The following is a 19,225-nucleotide window of genomic DNA, read 5'->3' as shown; positions in this document are numbered from 1 at the left end:
GGTGGACTGAGGACAATCAATGGGACACAATCATTCCGGGGTACAAAATATATCGGAAAGACAGAACAGGTCATGCGAGGGGGGAGGGGGAGGAGTGGCACTATATTTGAAAGAAAATGTAGACTCAAATGAAGTAAAAATCCTAAGTGAATCCACATGTTCCATAGAATCTCTATGGATAGTAATTTCATTCTCTAATAAGAATATAACATTAAGGATCTATTATCGACCACCTGACCAGGACAGTGATAGTGCTGATGAAATGCTAAGGGAAATTAGAGAGGCTATCAAAATTAAGAACTCAATAATAGTGGGGGATTTCAATTATCCCCATATTGACTGGGAACATGTCACCTCAGGACAAAATGCAGAGACAAAATTTCTCAATACTTTAAATGCCTGCTTCTTGGAGCAGCTGGTACGGGAACCCACAAGGGGGAGAGGCAACTCTAGATTTAGTCCTGAGTGGAGTGCAGGAGCTGGTTCAAGAGGAGGTAATAACAGGACCGCTTGGAAATAGTGACCATAATATAATAACATTTAACAACCCTGTCGTGGGAAGAACATCTCAACAGCCCAACACTGTGGCATTTAATTTCAAAAAGGGGAACTATGCAAAAATGAGGGGGTTAGTTAAACAGAAATTAAAAGGTACAGTGACTAAAGTGAAATGCCTGCAAGCTACATGGGTGCTTTTTAAAGACACCATAATAGAGGCCCAACTTAAATGTATACCCCAAATTAAGAAACACGGTTTAAAAAAAGCCACCGTGGCTTAACAACCATGTAAAAGAAGCAGTGAGAGATGAAAAGACTTCCTTTAAAAGTGGAAGTCAAATCCTAGCGAGGTAAATAGAAAGGAGCATAAACACTGCCAAATTAAGTGTAAAAATGTAATAAGAAAAGCCAAAGAGAAGTTTGAAGAACGGCTAGCCAAAAACTCAAAAGGTAATAACAAAATGTTTTTTAAGTAAATCAGAAGCAGGAAGCCTGCTAAACAACCAGTGGGGCGGGCTCCTCAATGATAGAGATAGAAAAGGAGCACTTAAAGACGATAAAGTCATTGCGGAGAAATTAAACGAATTCTTTGCTTCACTCTTCACGGCTGAGGATGTTAGGGAGATTCCCAAACCTGAGCTGGCTTTTGTAGGTGACAAATCTGAGGAACTGTAACAGATTGAAGTGTCACAAGAGGAAGTTTTGGAATTAATTGATAAGCTTAACATTAACAAGTCACCGGGACCAGATGGCATTCACCCAAGAGTTCTGAAAGAACTCAAATGTGAAATTGCAGAACTATTAAGTAGGGTTTGTAACCTGTCTTTTAAATCGGCTTCTGTACCCAATGACTGTAAGATAGCTAATGTAACGCCAATATTTAAAAAGGGCTCTAGAGGTGATCCCGGCAATTACAGACCGGGGTCTAACGTCAGTACCGGGCAAATTAGTCGAAACAATAGTAAAGAATAAAATTGTCAGACACATAGAAGAACATAAATTGTTGGGCAAAAGTCAACATGGTTTCTCTATTACAGTTCTTTGTAGGGGTCAACAAACATGTGGACAAGGGGGATCCAGTGGACATAGTGTACTTAGATTTCCAGAAAGCCTTTGACAAGGTCCCTCACCAAAGGCTCTTACGTAAATTAAGTTGTCATGGGATAAAAAGGAAGGCCCTTTCATGGATTGAGAACTGGTTAAAAGTCAGGGAACAAAGGGTAGGAATCAATGGTAAATTCTCAGAATGGAGAGGGTTAAGTAGTGGTGTTCCCCAAGGGTCAGTCCTAGGACCAATCCTATTCAACTTATTCATAAACGATCTGGAGAAAGGGGTAAAAAGTGAGGTGGCAAAGTTTGCAGATGATACTAAACTGCTCAAGATAGTTAAGACCAAAGCAGACTGTGAAGACCTTCAAAAGATCTCACAAAACTAAGTGATTGGACAACAAAATGGCAAATGAAATTTAATGTGGATAAATGTAAAGTAATGCACATTGGAAAAAATTACCCCAACTATACATACAATATGATGGGGGCTAATTTAGCTATAACAAATCAGGAAAAAGATCTTGAAGTCATGGTGGATAGTTCTCTGAAGATGTCCACGCAGTGTGCAGAGGCGGTCAAAAAAGCAAACAGGATGTTAGGAATCATTAAAAAGGGGATAGAGAAGAAGACGGAGAATGTATTATTGCCCTTATATAAATCAGTGGTACGCCCACATCTTGAATACTGCATACAGATGTGGTCTCAAAAAAGATATACTGGCACTAGAAAAGGTTCAAAGAAGGGCAACTAAAATGATTAGGGGTTTGGAGAGGGTCCCATATGAGGAGAGATTAAAGAGGCGAGGACTTTCCATCTTGGAAAAGAGGAGACAAAGGGGGGATATGATAGAGGTATATAAAATTATGAGTGATGTGGAGAAAGTAGATAAGGAAAAGTTATTTACTTATTCCCATAATACAAGAACTCGGGGTCACCAAATGAAATTAATGGGCAGCAGGTTTAAAACAAATAAAAGGACGTTCTTCTTCACACAGAGCACAGTCAACTTGTGGAATTCCTTACCTGAGGAGGTTGTGAAGGCTAGGACTATAACAGGGTTTAAAACAGAACTGGATAAATTCATGGAGGTTAAGTCCATTAATGGCTATTAGCCAGGATGGGTAAGGAATGGTGTCTCTAGCCTCTGTTTGTCAGAGGGTGGAGATGGATGGCACGAGAGAGATCACTTGATCATTACCTGTTAGGTTCACTCCCTCTGGGGCACCTGGCATTGGGCACTGTCGGTAGACAGGATACTGGGCTAGATGGACCTTTGGTCTGACCCAATACGGCCGTTCTTATGTTCTTATCACTTTAACCTAGTGATGGGCCAAAATTGTAATCTTGAATCCAAACAGCAACCTCTTGGCCCATTTCTGTTTTACACAGGCAAACAACTGTGTTCTTACATTGGTATAGTATCTCTTTCCAATATTTCTGAAAGAAATTCATCGTGTGACTCAGAACCTACATGTAGAACTAGGTGAAATTTTTCAGCTTAAACTATTTCTGACAAAAAATGCAGATTTGGTGACACTGAAACATTTTGTGGCTTAATTTGATTTCACCAAATTGTTTTGGTTGTAAAAAAAAAACTTTTTAAAAAAATCAAAATGTTTCACTTTGACATTTCCTAAATGAAACATTTTGATTTTTAAATTCAAAACTGTTTTGAAATTTTTTTCAGCTTTATTTTTTTAATACGTAAACATTAAAAATGCTCAGAACAATGTTTTATTTTGGATCAAATGAAATGTTTGACCCAGAACAAAGGTTTTTTTCAACTTTTCTTTTTGGTGAAATTTTCAAACATTTTAATTTTCAGTTTGACCCCCAAATGATTTTTTTTTTTTTTGAATTGCCAACAAACCGAAAAATCCACTTGTATGTTGAATTCTAGCATGGAGAAAATTCTTATGTAGCCTTGAAAATTAGATTTTAAAATATGAGAATCATAGAATATCAGGGTTGGAAGAGACCTCAGGAGGATCTAGTCCAATCCTCTGCTCAAAGCAGGACCAACACCAACTAAATTATCCCAGCCAGGGCTTTGTCAAGCCAGGCCCTAAAAACCTCTAAGGATGGAGATTCTACCAGCTCCCTAGGTAACCCATTCCAGTGCTTCACCACCCTCCTAGTGAAATAGTTTTTCCTAATATCCAACCTAAACCTCCCCCACTGCAACTTGAGACCATTATTTCTTGTTCTGACATCTGCCACCACTTTGAACAGCCTAGGTCCATGCTCTTTGGAAACCCCCTCCCCCTTCAGGTAGTTGAAGGCTGCTATCAAATGCCCCCTCACTCTTCTCTTCTACAGACTAAATAAGCCCAGTTCCCTCAGCCTCTCCTCATAAGTCATGTGCACCAGCCCCCCTGATCATTTTTGTTGCCCTCCAGTTTGTCCACATCTGCCCTCTCTCCAGTTTGTCCAGAACTGACACATTGGCCTAATGGGTAGTGATGTGAATGGCAGTACTTGATTCTGCTCTCTTATGTTACTCTAAAATTGGCATTGTGCCCTTCTATGTTTATACCTCAGTGATTCCATGTCAGATTTTACTTGATTGTAAGCTCTTGGGGTAGGATCTGTCTTTTTGTTCTGTTTGTATGGCACCTACCTCACTGGGGTCCCGTTCCAGAACTCGTGCTCTTATGCACTTTTGTAAAACAAATAATAATAATACTTTTTCTCAATTTGCAAAGGAATGAATTGTTTTTAAACTGCCAACTCTGCACCCTGGGCTCTGAGAGTAAGGCTAACTTATGTCTGGTGATTTTGTGAGAGAATGAAAGAAAGCTTCTGCAGGCCAAATTAATGCACACAGTTACAGCTGTGCAAGTCCACGGTCTTCTGGTTGTTTCCGTAGTAGCACCTGTTCAATCCCCATTGAAAGCTGCCTGGTTTTGTAGAGGGTGGATTGAGGGAATCATTTGGACTGCAGAATCTTTACTACTGAGAATACCGTGGGAGAAAAAAAGAATCCAGCTTGACTCCTGCAGTGTCCAGAGCCCAAAATCACAAAACATCCCTTTACTTTACTTTGATGAGAAATCAGTGAGTGACAAACATGGAACCTCATAATGGCATTTTCATGACTACTGCACTTTAAGTACTAGTTGCAGAAAACGGTTGGGACTCTTTCACTGGTATTATGGTAAATATTGGTATGAGTCTTTTGGGGAAATCCATAATTTTTGTCTGTCTCATTGTAACATTCATGGGCAACAGTAAAAGAATTGTAAACTTCTTGTACCACCTGATGTTACAAATTAGTATTCCTCTTTCAGGATTTGCTGGACATGACAAGTGTGAAGGAAATTTTAGGCTTGATTTTGGCTTTTGGAAATTATATGAATGGGGGGAACAGGACACGAGGTCAAGCAGATGGATTTGGTTTGGAAATTCTTCCCAAACTAAAGGATGTCAAGAGCAGAGTAAGTACTTGTTTTTACTTTAAAGAGCATTTGTCAAGTGATCTTTTTCATGTTCCATCATCTGCAAAAGGTTGAGCTCTCTCTTGCCTCTTACTATTATCTGTTTTAAACAGCAGCACGTTTTGTAGATGTTACTTTTGGAATGTTTCTCCCTTCATTGTTCTTTTGCACAGATCATTTGCATCACAAAGAATTTTCCTTGTCACTGACTACTGGGCTCTGTCTTTTTCTCCCCAATTTGCCCCCTGCCTCACACATGCACACACAGACATCTCCTGTCTCACCTAGATTCTGCCATTGGAAAAATTATCCTGGTTTCAAAGCCTTTTTGTGTATTTTTCAGTCAAAATTCAGCCAGTGCAGAGTTAAAGACATCTAAGAGAGCACAGAGGGCAGAAGGTTTCTCCAGTGACTGTCCCCAACCTTCATTCCTGATATTAGTTGCATGTCTTTACAAAAGCCACTAGCATGTGAGGAAATACATTGAGGGCCAAGTTTAGGAACAATGGCTAGAAACTGTAAAACGGAAGGATCAGATTTGAGTTTATGGGTTTGGATTCTTGGTGGAAGAGTCTGCCCATGTCTGCAAAGTGTTGCCTGTCTTCATTTTTAAGTTGGCAAGTATCACATCTTTTTCAAATAACAGTTGTAACACAAGAATTCTGAACTGCTATACTGAGTGAAGAAGAAAAATCAGCCTAGATGGCAAATTCTGTTCTGAAAAACTGCAAACCCAAAGGGTCTCTGGATAGTTACTTAAGGTTTTAGTCAGGACACTTAAAAATTAGCCACTTTGGGGGCTCATGTTGCCCTAACTCCGTCTCAGCAGGGATGATATTTGAGCAATTGAGCAGTGGAAAGACAAACCTTGTGGTCCTGGGGGGAGCAGGGATGGGGAGTACAGGCTTGGCTGCTCTGTGCCCCTCTCATCTTGAATGCACATGGTGATCATGCCTGGCAAGGGGAGGAGGTGGGAATTTTATAACTCTCCCTGTTGCATTTGGCTTAAAAAAAAAAAGTTTGGGGATCCCGGCTTAGGATGACTATATGTCCCATTTTGGCTCTATACGTCCCACCTTTTAGGCTGAAAAGAACCAACCCTGAATATTGATTATGTGGCATGGAGGCCTGGAAAGATAATAAAGTTGTGGTCCCGCCCTTTAAAATCTGTCTCTGTGTCAGTGACCCAGTCTTCTGCCTGTCCTAATCAAACCAAGGTGATAGGTGTGTGTAACATACTAAGGTACAATCCAGACTAATTAGTGGCTGTGTCACCCTTACACTAACCTGGGGTGCCCTTTACAGTGCTTTACTGTTGTAACCTCCAGTCTGGACTGCTTACAAACAGCCTCCTTCAGGCAAGTCACTCCCAGCTACGTCTGTGTGTGCTGCAGCCAGCCAGCCAGCCACACCTTGGCTTTTACCAGCCTTGGTTATACTGCAGCGTGACCCCAACCCGCTCCCAGTCTTAGACCTTCCCCCCAAAATGTATGTCCATTGTATGCCCAACCCTCTCCTGGACAATACGATTTTATATAAAGTCTGTTATTGCTTCTGAAGAAATAATATGCACATAACTTGCCACACCAAATGGAGTTCCCCAGACACTTCAGTCTAAACACACTGGATTAGATAAAACAATAAAACAAGTTCATTACTACAAAGACAGATTTTAAGTGAGTACAAGTAATGAGGCATAAAAGTCAGGAATGGTTACAAGAAAAATAAAGATAAAACGCAATTGGTGCCTAACTTAACAAACTATGTTAAATTCAAAACAAAGTTTTCTCACCACATGCTCTCAGCAGTCTTTCTGACCAGACTTGTTAGGTCAGAACCCCTTCTCCAGTCCAGTGAATGTTTCCTTTGTTGCTGCTAATGCCATGAATGCAATGGGTAGGGAGAAAGAGAAGGGTGTCATGAGGTGTTTGTCCCTCCTTTTTTTAGTGTCAGTCCTCCTCTTGAAAAAACATTTCCATCTGAGATTCAGGAGACAAAGTGTCTATAGGAAAGGATGCTCCCTGCTGATTTTCCTCACATGTTGGAGCTTCTTTTGTTTCTCTTGTTGCTTGGTGACTCTGTTTACTGGTTAAGTGCAAATTAAGCAGAGAGCACATTGCTTTGTTTGAGAAAGACCTGTTGGACAACCTCAGTTTGGAACATGTGGTAATAACATCGTACAGTGGAATCTTACCACTTAACATACAATGTTGCCACACACATTTTATCAGGTCAATAATAACCTGCAAATTATGAGTTTTCAAATGATATCTCACAAAGCATACTTTGTATAGAGACTATTACAGTAATGTGTAGCGTGTGGACCCGGGTACATTCTGTCACAGTGTGGTGAAAGAGTATATATAGAATAAAGTAGAACTAATGTTTTACTTCACAAGGGCAATATATATATATATATATATATTGTTTTGCCTGTATGAAGAGTAGTGACTTGCTTAGTTACGAATTTTGCTGCTCTGTGTTATTAATAAAATGTAATGTGCTGCAGACTCAAATATACACCAGACAGCTCTGTGCAGGAAGTCATACATTGTGCATATCCGAACCTTTACCCTGATAGCTATCAGTACGCTATATACAAATGAAAAAAAAGACATCAAAGACATTCCATATATAATACACTACATTGTCTTTCTTTTGTGCTGTTTAATAATTTCCTGTAATTTATGATTCCATACCTGAGCACTGTTTATCCGTTTCCACAGCTGAAATGGGGTAAATTGATTCAGTAACATACGAAAATAAAACATTGTCATGCGCAATAATACAGGCAATGCAGGACCGAGAAAATAGTGGCTTTGTAGAGTGAAAATCTTTTAACATCGTAGAAGTATATATTCATGAAACAACATACACTATGTATGAAATGCACTGAGCATGTGTATACTCCATGGTTTTATATTTGGTATAAAAGGTATGGAATGCTTATACACTTCATGGTCTGTGTTATACAGAAGGTGAGGCTAAATAAACTAAAGGTCCCATTTACCTTTAAAACCTGTGAATTTTAAAATGTGTGAATTTATTGAAATTTTTGAGGCAATTACAATGTTTGTTAATATAATTACTTGAATTATTAGAGAATTGTAACACCTGGCAGTTTTTCCCACTGCAGGATCCCAGTAACTCCAATTGGTAGAACTTATTGGTGTCCTGTGGTGGGAAAATCAGGTCCCCAATTATTTTACTATACTATACTATACTATACTATACTATACTATACTGCGACTAAAACATTGTGGATTCTACTCCACAAGGCCACGTAAATTAATAACATGGGATTATATTCCTTTTAAACTGATTTAAAACTACTTTCATCATATGTCTTTTGAAATTGTTTTCACTCCCAACTTAACCTTTTAATTAATATATTTAATTTCTTCCTAGGATAATGGTATTAATCTTGTGGATTATGTTGTTATATATTACCTACGACACTTCGACAAGGTAAATGATTCATTTGCTGAATTAACTACTGTATCAGTATATTACTTAGAGAAATTGTGTTGACAAAGAGACAAAGATTAGAGAAAGACTTGAATTTATTACTAATTTTTCTTGTCTAGATAAAATAGTTCCAACAGGGAAAATAAAATTTATAAAATTGAATACTAAGACCAAGATTGTCTACTTTCAATGGTTTCCAGAAATTATGGTTTGGGGGAGGGAAATTCCCCATTGTGCAGTAGCTGACAACTCTTACCAACAAATGTTTTCAAAACCAGTTCTTGGAAAATATTTTTGAACAAAGCCCAAAATGTAGCAGGGATAGTGCCTCAAAGATCTTGTCACTTTAAACCTGGGACAGGAAATTAACTAGAGGGACTAGACAGTAAGTATTTCTGTTATTACAGTAGTGAAATTTGAGAAGACTCAGGGCTTGTCTACCTTAGGTTTTTTCCCCCACTGGGAAAAAACTCCCACGCAAGTAATTTTTTACACTCGGGAAGGGCATCTATGCCAGGAGTATTTTTTTTCCGGACACAGCTGCATGAGTTTGTTTGTTTGTTTGTTTTAGGATGCAGGAACAGACAAGAGTATTTTTCCTCTACCAGAACCACAAGATTTCTTCCAGGCCTCCCAAGTTAAGTTTGAAGACCTAGTAAAAGACTTAAGAAAACTGAAGAGAGATCTAGAAGGTAACTGGGAACTTTTACATTGTTATGCTAACAACTGAGTGCCATTTAAAAAGTGAACTTTGAGTTTTGTTTATTACTAATTAGGTTTGTAGTGTTGTTCACTCTACATATTTACACCCTGGCACAAATTACAAACATAAAATAAAAATAAGTGTACATCATGACTTTTTAAAAACGAAAGCAAGACCAGCTTTTCCATAATCCCTTTTAAATTCAAAGGGCCCCAAAAGAAATCTCTTGGAAATTTGCTTTAATTATGTAGGAATTTTCCTCTGGCTTCTCCAGGATTCTGTGTTTAACTGTAGATACCTCTTAGTCCAATGGCATAAATACTTGCCACAGTCCTTGCATAACAATTTAACAGCTGCAAGAAATAATTTGAATACTATTAATGTAAAAATAAAGCACTGCTTGCCAAGACACAGCAAAGGGAAATGGAGAGCTTCAGCTCAAAATATGTTTTACCCTTAGACATGAAATAAATATTTAAAAATGTTTATTATAAAAAGGGGCTCAGAAAGGCAAGTCTTCTATCAATCAAAGCACTGAGTTAGAAATAAAATAGGAGTGGGTTGCTCTCTAAGTATTCTAGACAGTTTCATTTTTACCTCATGCTTTGTAAGACTTTCTTAAATAAACACAGCAAATGATGACTGAATATTTTTCGCTTCTCACTTTTGTTAGGGAAAAGTAATACTAAGGCTGTTTTGTATAAAAATGGGATTTCAAGAAAAGAATTCTACATAAAAATATACAGAATATTCTGCCTAAATTTAAATAATATATTAACTTCTCGGGGGGGGGGGGGGGTCCAAACAAAACATTAATTTTAGATTCAGAATTGAGCAAGATGACTGTATTCTATTGTTCAGTGTAAGGCAATAAAAACCATTGCAAACTAATTTATTCTTCCAGTTAGAAATGGCTGAAGGAGGGTTTCAAAGGTCAACAGTGGTAGGAAGGTATCAGTTGTTGTTTATTCAACCCAGGCATAGGCGAGTGCTCTATCTCCTCTCATCTCTTGGCCCTGTAAAACCCTTGGCCTGCCCTCTCTCCTGCTAGTTTGTGCAGAAACATGATCTGTGTTTGATGTTCTTCTACTCCAGCATGTAGTTCTGCTGCCGTGCATTTCACCATTACAGGCTGCGCTGTAAGGCTTTGACATTTACATGATTTTAGTGCTAAATTGCAAAGAAAATAGAGAGAGAGAGAAAAAGGAGGGGTAGTGAAAAACACGATAGTTCAGGCTTCCCTATTTTTATTAAATTTATATTTTTGTTGCGATCTTTTGTTTTTGTGCTTCAAGATGTATATTTTGTCAGACTATTATAAAGAAAGGTAGAAGCTTTTATATGACCACAGATGATGGGAGAAAGGGAAGAAGAAGATGATGATGATGATGATGCTTTTATAGGAAAATAATATAAATATAGTGCTGAGTGCCTTTATTATATTACTGTATAAAAACATATATGAAACTTGACAAAGTCAAATAATGGATGAAAGTAATGACTTTATGACACATAGCAAATGTTTTCAAACAAAAAACATTCTTGTAATCGTTTGATGTGCCAGTGTGTTTAACACTTGAAAGGCACCCAGAAATTTTTGGAGGAATGCTAATACATTTCTCTAATGAATTTCTCTTACATTTAAACAAAAAAATAGTCATACTAGGAACATTGTGCATAATAGTAGTAATAGGAGCATTGTGTGTAAATATGCCTTTTTTTAAACATTCCCTTTCAAATGTCTCTTGTTAGATAACACTGTAGTTTAGTTCACATCAAATGTTTTAATTGAAGAGGATATAATTTTAACACATACAACAAACATTTGATGAGTCTCTGTAGTTTATTGTAGCCGTTAAAAAGTTGTGGCTGCTGCCAGAATACCAGTGAAAGTCTAAAACTGAAACAGATGTGATTAGCAGAAACCAAGTCCAGAGAAGCGTCAGGCCCAGCCATCCAGACAGGCGCGGCCCTTCAGATGTAAATAATTTGAACAATATTAACTGCAGTTGCCTGTATTATAGGGTACATTAGATTTATTTTATGGTTTGGTTGGCAAAGGTAGCTTGCGTGTCCAGTCAAAGCAAACCTCCATGGAAGCGTGATGAGACAAGGGCAATAAACAGGGGGTTTTCTCATGTGCTACTAGGAAAAAAACTACAGCTCTGTGCAGCGTTAGTGTTATTTTTCACAAACCTATTTTCCTAGACAATACAATAGCACAAAAATGAAGACAAAAAGCCACAGTAACTTTAAATACCACCCAGTGTATCTGAAATAACATGTTCAAGGTAAATGCTTGTTTCTTTAATGAAAGTAGATTGTCACTATTACACAAATTATTTGCTGATCACTTGATCAAGGCATTCATTTATCTGTATATCATAGATTTTAAAATAGAAAGGATTGAGTTGTTATGCCAGAGAGAGATGTCTTAGTGGTCTAAGCCTTGGGTTTGAAATACCTAGACTCTATGGAACCAAGAGTTCAAATCCAGACAGGGGCCATGTAGCCTTTCATCCTTTTGAGGCAAACAGATTGAGTTCCATGCAATTTAATGGACAGACATCTTTAAAGGGACAGTTTCAACTAAAATTGGCTGAAAAATATTTTTTTTAAAAAACAAGCTTTCGCAAAACAAATAGAAATCTTTCAATTACTTTTTTTTAAAAACTTTGAATCAAAACAATTTCTAACACATATTCTGCCCTGGCTTTGCATAGCCCTGAGAACTTTAAAGTTAAAAAGATTATACACAGAAGTTAAATAGATTTAACTGAATATCATTTTTCAAGCTGAGAAATACAGAAAGTACACAGTATAACTAGTGAAATATAAATAAGAGATGAAATCCTGGCTCCCATTGACCTCTGTGTTGCCAGGATTTCAACTAAGGTTTTTATAGTTCTTTCATTTTCAATAATTTAAAGTATTTCTAGTAACATAAGCAAAGATATTAATTTTATAAGATGGGATTTTTAAGTTAACACTGTTCTTTTAAAAACAAAGTTTCCCTTTGCTCTGCATGGGTTTTAAACATCGTATCATCCCTTTTTCTTGGTCTGTGGCAAAAATTTCCATATCCCTTCCCTTCATCCCCCAAAATATTCCTTTCTTATCATTGTGCAGTATGCTGTTTGGTTGCTGCTCCCAAAAAGGTAGTTTCATTTCAGTGGTTACGTATGAATGTATAAAACACTTAATTCTTTTGAGTTGAAAGCTGATGTACCATTTTTCTATATCAGGCATTATTTTACATACCCTTATCATGTTCCCTCTCATTCATCTCCTGTTTAGGATAAACAATCTCAATATTTTCAATTTCTATTTATATGAGAGGTTTTCTGTACCCTTGGTCTCTCTTGTTGCCCCTTCTTGTTCTGCTATATTATTTTTGAAATGACGTGACCAGTACTGCACACAGTACCATTGATTTACATAAAGGCATTATAAAAATTTGTGTATTATTCACCATCCTTATGAATCCTAGCACATTGCTTTTTTATGACTGTAGATAAATACTGGTGTGTGTGTATGGGGGGTTGTCTTTGTTGAGTGCTCTACAGTGGGAGAAGAGATGGGCCAACACTGAGCACTTTTGACATCCCACTCTTATTGTACATGGGTAGGATTTACAAAAGTTCCTGCGTGAGTCAGAAGCATACGTCCCATTGAAAGGCCACAGGGTTTGGGTTCATAGGACAGTCAGTTGCTTTTATAAATTCCACCTTTTATTATGTTCCTATGTATTTAGATATGAAGATGCTGGCCACCATTTCTATGCTAGCAAATTATGGGTGCAACTGAAATAATTTAAATGTTTACATTACAAGCTCAGTCAAGTACATATATGACTAAGTGGCAATACATTTTCCCTCAAATAATGCAGATGCAAAGTTAGAGGATTGGTGAAGCCTGGGCTCAAAATTTATTTATGTATCTGTTTATTGTGTGCAAAAGTGTGCTCTGGGTAAGTAGTAGTATCCATATGTTAATCACTCAATCATACGATATATGTATGATTCACCTTTGGTAGTCTGTCCTTTACCCACTAATCCCTCTCCACCATGACTTATTCTACATGTCAGCCCCTTCTCCTCATAAATATGTTGTTTAATATTTATTATATTCACTATGGTAGTACCTAGGGACTGACTGAGAACAGGGCTCCATTATGTTAGACACTGAGCAAGTAGAAAAAAGCTGTGACAGGGTAGTATGCCCTTAAGGGTAGCAGTGCTTACTGGTCAGCCCACCCCCAGTTACATGGCATGGGCCTTCAACATTTTGGAAGGTTTTTGTTTGTTTATTCAAAGACCTAGGAAATAAGAGGTATTGGTGAAGAGGAAGCAGTCCTGAGAATAAGTAGTGCTTGGGAGAAAGACAGTCATTGTTTCTTTAAGGGCCTTGAAAGGCGGGTGGGGCAAATCTCCCCTCTCACCCAGGCAGTTGGGAACGAGCTGGGAAAAGGAGACTAGCATATATACTGCCTTCTCTAAGAACATAAGAATGGTTGTACTGGGTCAGACCAAAGGTCCATCTAGCCCAGTATCCTGTCTACCGACAGTGGCCAATGCCAGGTGCCCCACAGGGAGTGAACCTAACAGGTAATGATCAAGTGATCTCTCTCCTGCCATCCATCTCCATCCTCTGACAAACAGAGGCTAGGGACACCATTCCTTACCCATCCTGGCTAATAGCCATTAATGGACTTAACCTCCATGAATTTATCCAGTTCTGTTTTAAACCCTGTTATAGTCCTAGTCTTCACAACCTCCTCAGGCAAGGAGTTCCATAAATTGTCTGTGTGCTGTGTGAAGAACTTACTTTTATTTGTTTTAAACCTGCTGCACATTAATTTCATTTGGTGGTCCCTAGTTCTTATATTATGGGAACAAGTAAATAACTTTTCCTTAGTTACTTTCTCCACATCACTCATGATTTTATATACCTCTATCATATCCCCCCTTAGTCTCCTCTTTTCAAAGCTGGAAAGTCCTAGCCTCTTTAATCTCTCCTCATATGGGACCCATTCCAACCCCCAATCATTTTAGTTGCCCCTTTCTGAACCTTTTCTAGTGCCAGTCTATCTTTTGTGAGATGAGGAGACCACATCTGTATGCAGTATTCAAGATGTGGGCGTACCATTGATTTATATAAGGGCAATAAGATATTCTCCATCTTATTCTCTATCCCCTTTTTAATGATTCCTAACATCCTAACACCGTTGCACACTGCGTGGACATCTTCAGAGAACTATCCATGATGACTCCAAGATCTTTTTCCTGATTAGCTGTAGCTAAATTAGCTCCCATCATGTTGTATGTATAGTTGGGGTTATTTTTTCCAATGTGCATTACTTTACATTTATCCACATTAAATTTCATTTGCCATTTTGTTGCCCAATCACTTAGTTTTGTGAGATCTTTTTGAAGTTCTTCACAGTCTGCTTTGGTCTTAACTATCTTGAGCAGTTTAGTATCATCTGCAAACTTTGCCACCTCACTTTTCACCCCTTTCTCCAGATCATTNTGTGCATTACTTTACATTTATCCACATTAAATTTCATTTGCCATTTTGTTGCCCAATCACTTAGTTTTGTGAGATCTTTTTGAAGTTCTTCACAGTCTGCTTTGGTCTTAACTATCTTGAGCAGTTTAGTATCATCTGCAAACTTTGCCACCTCACTTTTTACCCCTTTCTCCAGATCATTTATGAATAAGTTGAATGGGATTGGTCCTAGGACTGACCCTCGGGGAACACCACTAGTTACCCCTCTCCATTCTCTCTAATAGCAAGGCAGACATCATCAGCGAGACTGCCTCCAAACTGGAGGACTAATTCGGAAAGGGTGCTCAGCTGAAAGTAAAGCTGGCTAAAGCCCTGCATCTGGCCTATACCACTACCCCAGCTCCATTGATGAGGGCTCTGAAGTGGGAGTTACTGTCTATTCTAATGCTAGAGGCAGAGAAACTGCCTGAAATACAACCCCAGCCCCAGAAAGAGGGCTGAAAGGGGACTCCTGTCTGGAGGAGGGTGATACTGTGACTGGCTTAAGGCGAGAGACAGAGGGATTGCTCACAATACAGCCCAGCTGCTGCAGAGACGGGCTGGAAGTGGCTTCAAGGAAACCACTTCATAGCTGAATAAGAAGAATCTGTCAGAAGCCACAAATCCAAGGTGGGGCTAGCAGAGCTGCAGATGTGGAGGAACCACTGACAAGCAGGGAGAAGGTAGGAGCATCCCAGGGAAATAGTGGAAGTATTGAAGGAAGAGTCCTTAAACAGCCTCCCTGGATAAGGACCCAGAGGAGAGGGTGGACCTGTCGGTTCCCCCAACTCTCCCTCAGAACAAGAGGGGAAGTACAGACATCAGTAGTAAAAAAGGCCAAGAACTGTGAGTTCCAGACAGAAACTGAGGGACAGGCTTAGAAGCCATTAGATGTTGAGCTTTTTTATTTGGGGCTTTTCTATTAATCCTAGAAAGGGAATAGATTGAGAGGTGTCGTGGCCGGAGGGCTGGGCCATGGAAACAGCAGGTCATTCTGGAACCAGATAGATAAAGGGACTGCTAGAATGAAAGAACTGCTCTGACACTGCATCTTGACATTTGGATGCATTCCTGAGATGAGAGGCTCAACTACAAACTCAAATAGGCAAGACAGACAAAGGGTAGGGGAAAGAGGTATGACATGCTGTAACATTTTGGGATTCAACTCAGACCAGTGAGAGGTTGTGTCACCGCTTGTCCTGTAACTCTGAGCGCCTTAAAATGTTCTGCTCCTGTAGCTCCCTGTCTGGATGCTCCAAGCCAGCATACAAGGTGTGGGTGTGGGTGTGGTGTGGGTGGGTGTAGAGCTGCCCTAGTTCAGAAACTCTGAATCCAGCAGCCTGCTTGTTACACCTCAGCCACACTCTGGTCTCCACCAGCCATGATTACTACTAGCCAAGTGACCCGCAACACACCTCCAGTCCCCAAACTGACTGCTGTGAAGTGGCCAGCCCTCTCCTGGACCGTTGAGAGAAGTCATAAAGTCTATTGCCCTTTTAAAGAGACAAAAGCACATCAGCTTATTGTTTTAAATGGAGTTAATAATCACTTACAGTCCAACAGCACTGGGTGATTTAGAATAAAAGTAAAACAAGTTTAATTAATCAAAAAGAAAGAGATTAAGTGAGTTCAGGTGAAAGGGATAAAGTCAGAAATAGTTACAAACTAATAAAAATGGAGGGAAACACTTTCTAGTGACTACATAACAAAACTACAGTCTTGGTTCAAGGTAAGAGTCTGACCACCTTCCAGCAAGATGGCTGACCACCACCTTGGTCAAGATCTCCCCCAAAGTCTGAAGTACTTGGTTCCTTTGTCTTCTTAGGTAAAAGTTAACTTGGGATTTTTTGCCCCGTCTTTTATAGTCAAGTGAACGTTTGACGTGTATCCTTAAAGTTCAGTGCCACTGCTGTGAGGAAAGGTACCATGGAGTCTGATGGAGATGTATATTTCTGTGATTCCATGAAAACACTCTAATGAAATCATCCACATCTGCCCTGCCAGTCTCCTCTATATAAACATTCTGAGGCTGCTCTTATGTCTCCTCCTGCTAGCTTCAGTTTCTTTGGTTCCCTGGGCTTGTTCCTGCCTGGAATTTCCTTCTTCCCCAGGTCCACATATCACCACATGGGTCTTAACGCTCCCACAGTTGAGAACATATTAGCTCATATGCAGTTTTGAGTCTGGAGAGTGCTAGGGGAAAAGTGAAATTCCCCCCAAAAAACTACCCTTGTGTTAGACCCAATATGGACACAGTTCACTTCTGGAACAGGATTTTCTGTGCATTAAAATGTCATGACTTTAAAGTCTGATAAATTGCAGCCCTGCAGACTGAACCTGGATAATAGAACTCACTTCCGCAAGTGATAAGCTGGTCCACTAACTTAACCATGATCAAATCTAAAAGCAAAACTCATTCCCCCCAACCCCATTACAGTTTGCCAGTACAGGCAGGGAAGGATGATCATGAGATTAATTTCTTTTTAATTTTAGCAAGACCATCTGATACTATGTGTTTATTTTAGAAAACTCTTTCCAAAACATATTTCATGTTTGCAGAGCATTGTTTTCAGTGGTTCATAGGATTATGACCATATTAAAACCAATTTTCACCAGAATATTCAAAGACATTTTCTCTCATGCTGTACTTCAATTTTCTACCCCCATGTGTTTTGGTGTTAGAGCTGTTCTTGCAGAAGGTTGCAATATTTTTTGTTTGTTTTTTTAACAGGGGAAATGGACTTCTTTTGTCTCTTTCCACATGATACATAATAGCTGAACTGTTTTAGCTCACATTTTCCAAAAAATATTCACTTTTTAGATGGCGACTAAGACTGAAACATTTCAGTCTGAAAGATGACAGTTTCCAGAAGTTAGAAATGTCTTGAAAAATAGATTAGAATGCAAATGCTTATTCAGTCTTAACTATTGCAGTCACTGCTTCTATAATTATTGCTGGGCAGAAACTGCAAAACATTTTCCACCAGTATTTGTTCACATTTTAAAATAAATTGGATTTGGCTATGTTTGCACCACATTTGTGTTTTCCAAATATTGTAAACAAACAGATTTACTAATAGGAATGTCTACTGAAACAGCAAATTTGTATGAGAGTATATCACATCAGTCGGTATTCACAGAAAATTAACTTCAAATTCATAATTACAAATGTACACACCTGAGGCTCAGTTACTCATTCAGTGACAAAATAGAAACATACCACATTAAATCAGCCCAGTTATAAAATATTTTCAGCAAAATATTCACAAACTAAGAAGTTAATTTTAATTTCAATTTTAAAATTAAATTAAATTTAAATTGATTTATTTTAAAATTTTAAAATTTAATTTTCCAGAATGATTTGGTGAATAAATTCAAGAAATTGGCAACTGTTCATGAGCTATTCTCCAAACAGAAATATTCAGTATTAATTATATATATATATATATATATTTGTTATTTTCTAAGATCTAATATACATGTATAGAGAACATTCTGTGCATTAGATAAAATGCATTATATCGAGTAAAGACTTTTTTATTGTGATTATGATGCATAGTTAAAGGCAATCATTCAAGTATTTGACTGAAAAGAGTAATGGTCAAGGATGAGCCAAAACAAAAGAATATAGAAATAGAATTCTTTATGTAGTGCTTTTCTTATTCAAGATATCACAGAACATTTTACAGAGTAACTAGCTCCATTTTGGTACTTCAGTGACTGACTAGGCAAATGCAATAGAGTTTGTTCTCATCAAAATCTCATACTCAACCATGGACTGTTTTTTCATTTTGTTTTTAAAGAAATGAACTCAGCCCACTGTGCATGGGTGTGTGTCAATAAATTGTTAAAAGCAATAGAAAATTAGTTAGCTGATATTAAACAAAATCTGAGGAGACTCAGCCCCATGGTAATCTCTAAAATTACCCCACCTTTAACTCTTGGGCTAATGTTTGAGTACATATATGGGCATTACCTCATGGTACAAAGCTCATCAGCCTTGAACTTTTTTTGATCAAATGGGGATGTGAATTTCACAGTTGAAGTCCCTCCAATGACAATGCCCTGCCACCTGAAATTCTAATTTAAAGAAGGGATGATGTGATTTTTTTGAATAGCTAAGGTCAAGACCCTGAAATTACTATCCACACCTTGTATTATACCTAGAAGAAGGTAAGGAGCCAGTGACTTTTATTGGGAATTGCTTAATTTGACAAAAGGAATATTGGCTAAGACTCAGGAATCTGCATTTTTTGGTTCTAATGTCTAACAATTTTGAATGCTGACTTTCTAAATACTCCTTAGTAGTTCTCTGAATAATTTATTTAATGTGAGCCAATAAATGGTTATGAAGATGACTGTTACGTGATAACAATGAAAAGAACAGGAGTACTTGTGGCACCTTAGAGACTAACAAATTTATTAGAGCATAAGCTTTCGTGGACTACAGCCCACTTCTTCGGATAAGAAGTGGGCTGTAGTCCATGAAAGCTTATGCTTTAATAAATTTGTTAGTCTC

At 38.3% G+C, this 19,225-nt stretch overlaps 1 protein-coding gene across 4 annotated transcripts in view; it reads left to right on the top strand.

Annotated features, from left to right (window-relative positions):
- The window catches only part of FMN1 (formin 1), a 369,260-nt gene that overhangs the window by 254,217 nt on the left and 95,818 nt on the right, over window positions 1-19,225 (top strand). For all 4 annotated transcript variants that reach the window (XM_034769715.1, XM_034769716.1, XM_034769719.1 and 1 more), the window contains 3 exons: window positions 4,839-4,985; window positions 8,394-8,453; window positions 9,025-9,145. In XM_034769715.1, coding sequence (XP_034625606.1) covers window positions 4,839-4,985; window positions 8,394-8,453; window positions 9,025-9,145 — 328 coding nt within the window. The remainder of the gene's footprint in view (window positions 1-4,838; window positions 4,986-8,393; window positions 8,454-9,024; window positions 9,146-19,225) is intronic.

The sequence above is a fragment of the Trachemys scripta genome, chromosome 4 (genome assembly GCF_013100865.1).
Source record: "Trachemys scripta elegans isolate TJP31775 chromosome 4, CAS_Tse_1.0, whole genome shotgun sequence".
Taxonomy (NCBI): domain Eukaryota; kingdom Metazoa; phylum Chordata; order Testudines; family Emydidae; genus Trachemys; species Trachemys scripta.
This window is presented reverse-complemented; position numbering and strand designations above follow the sequence as displayed.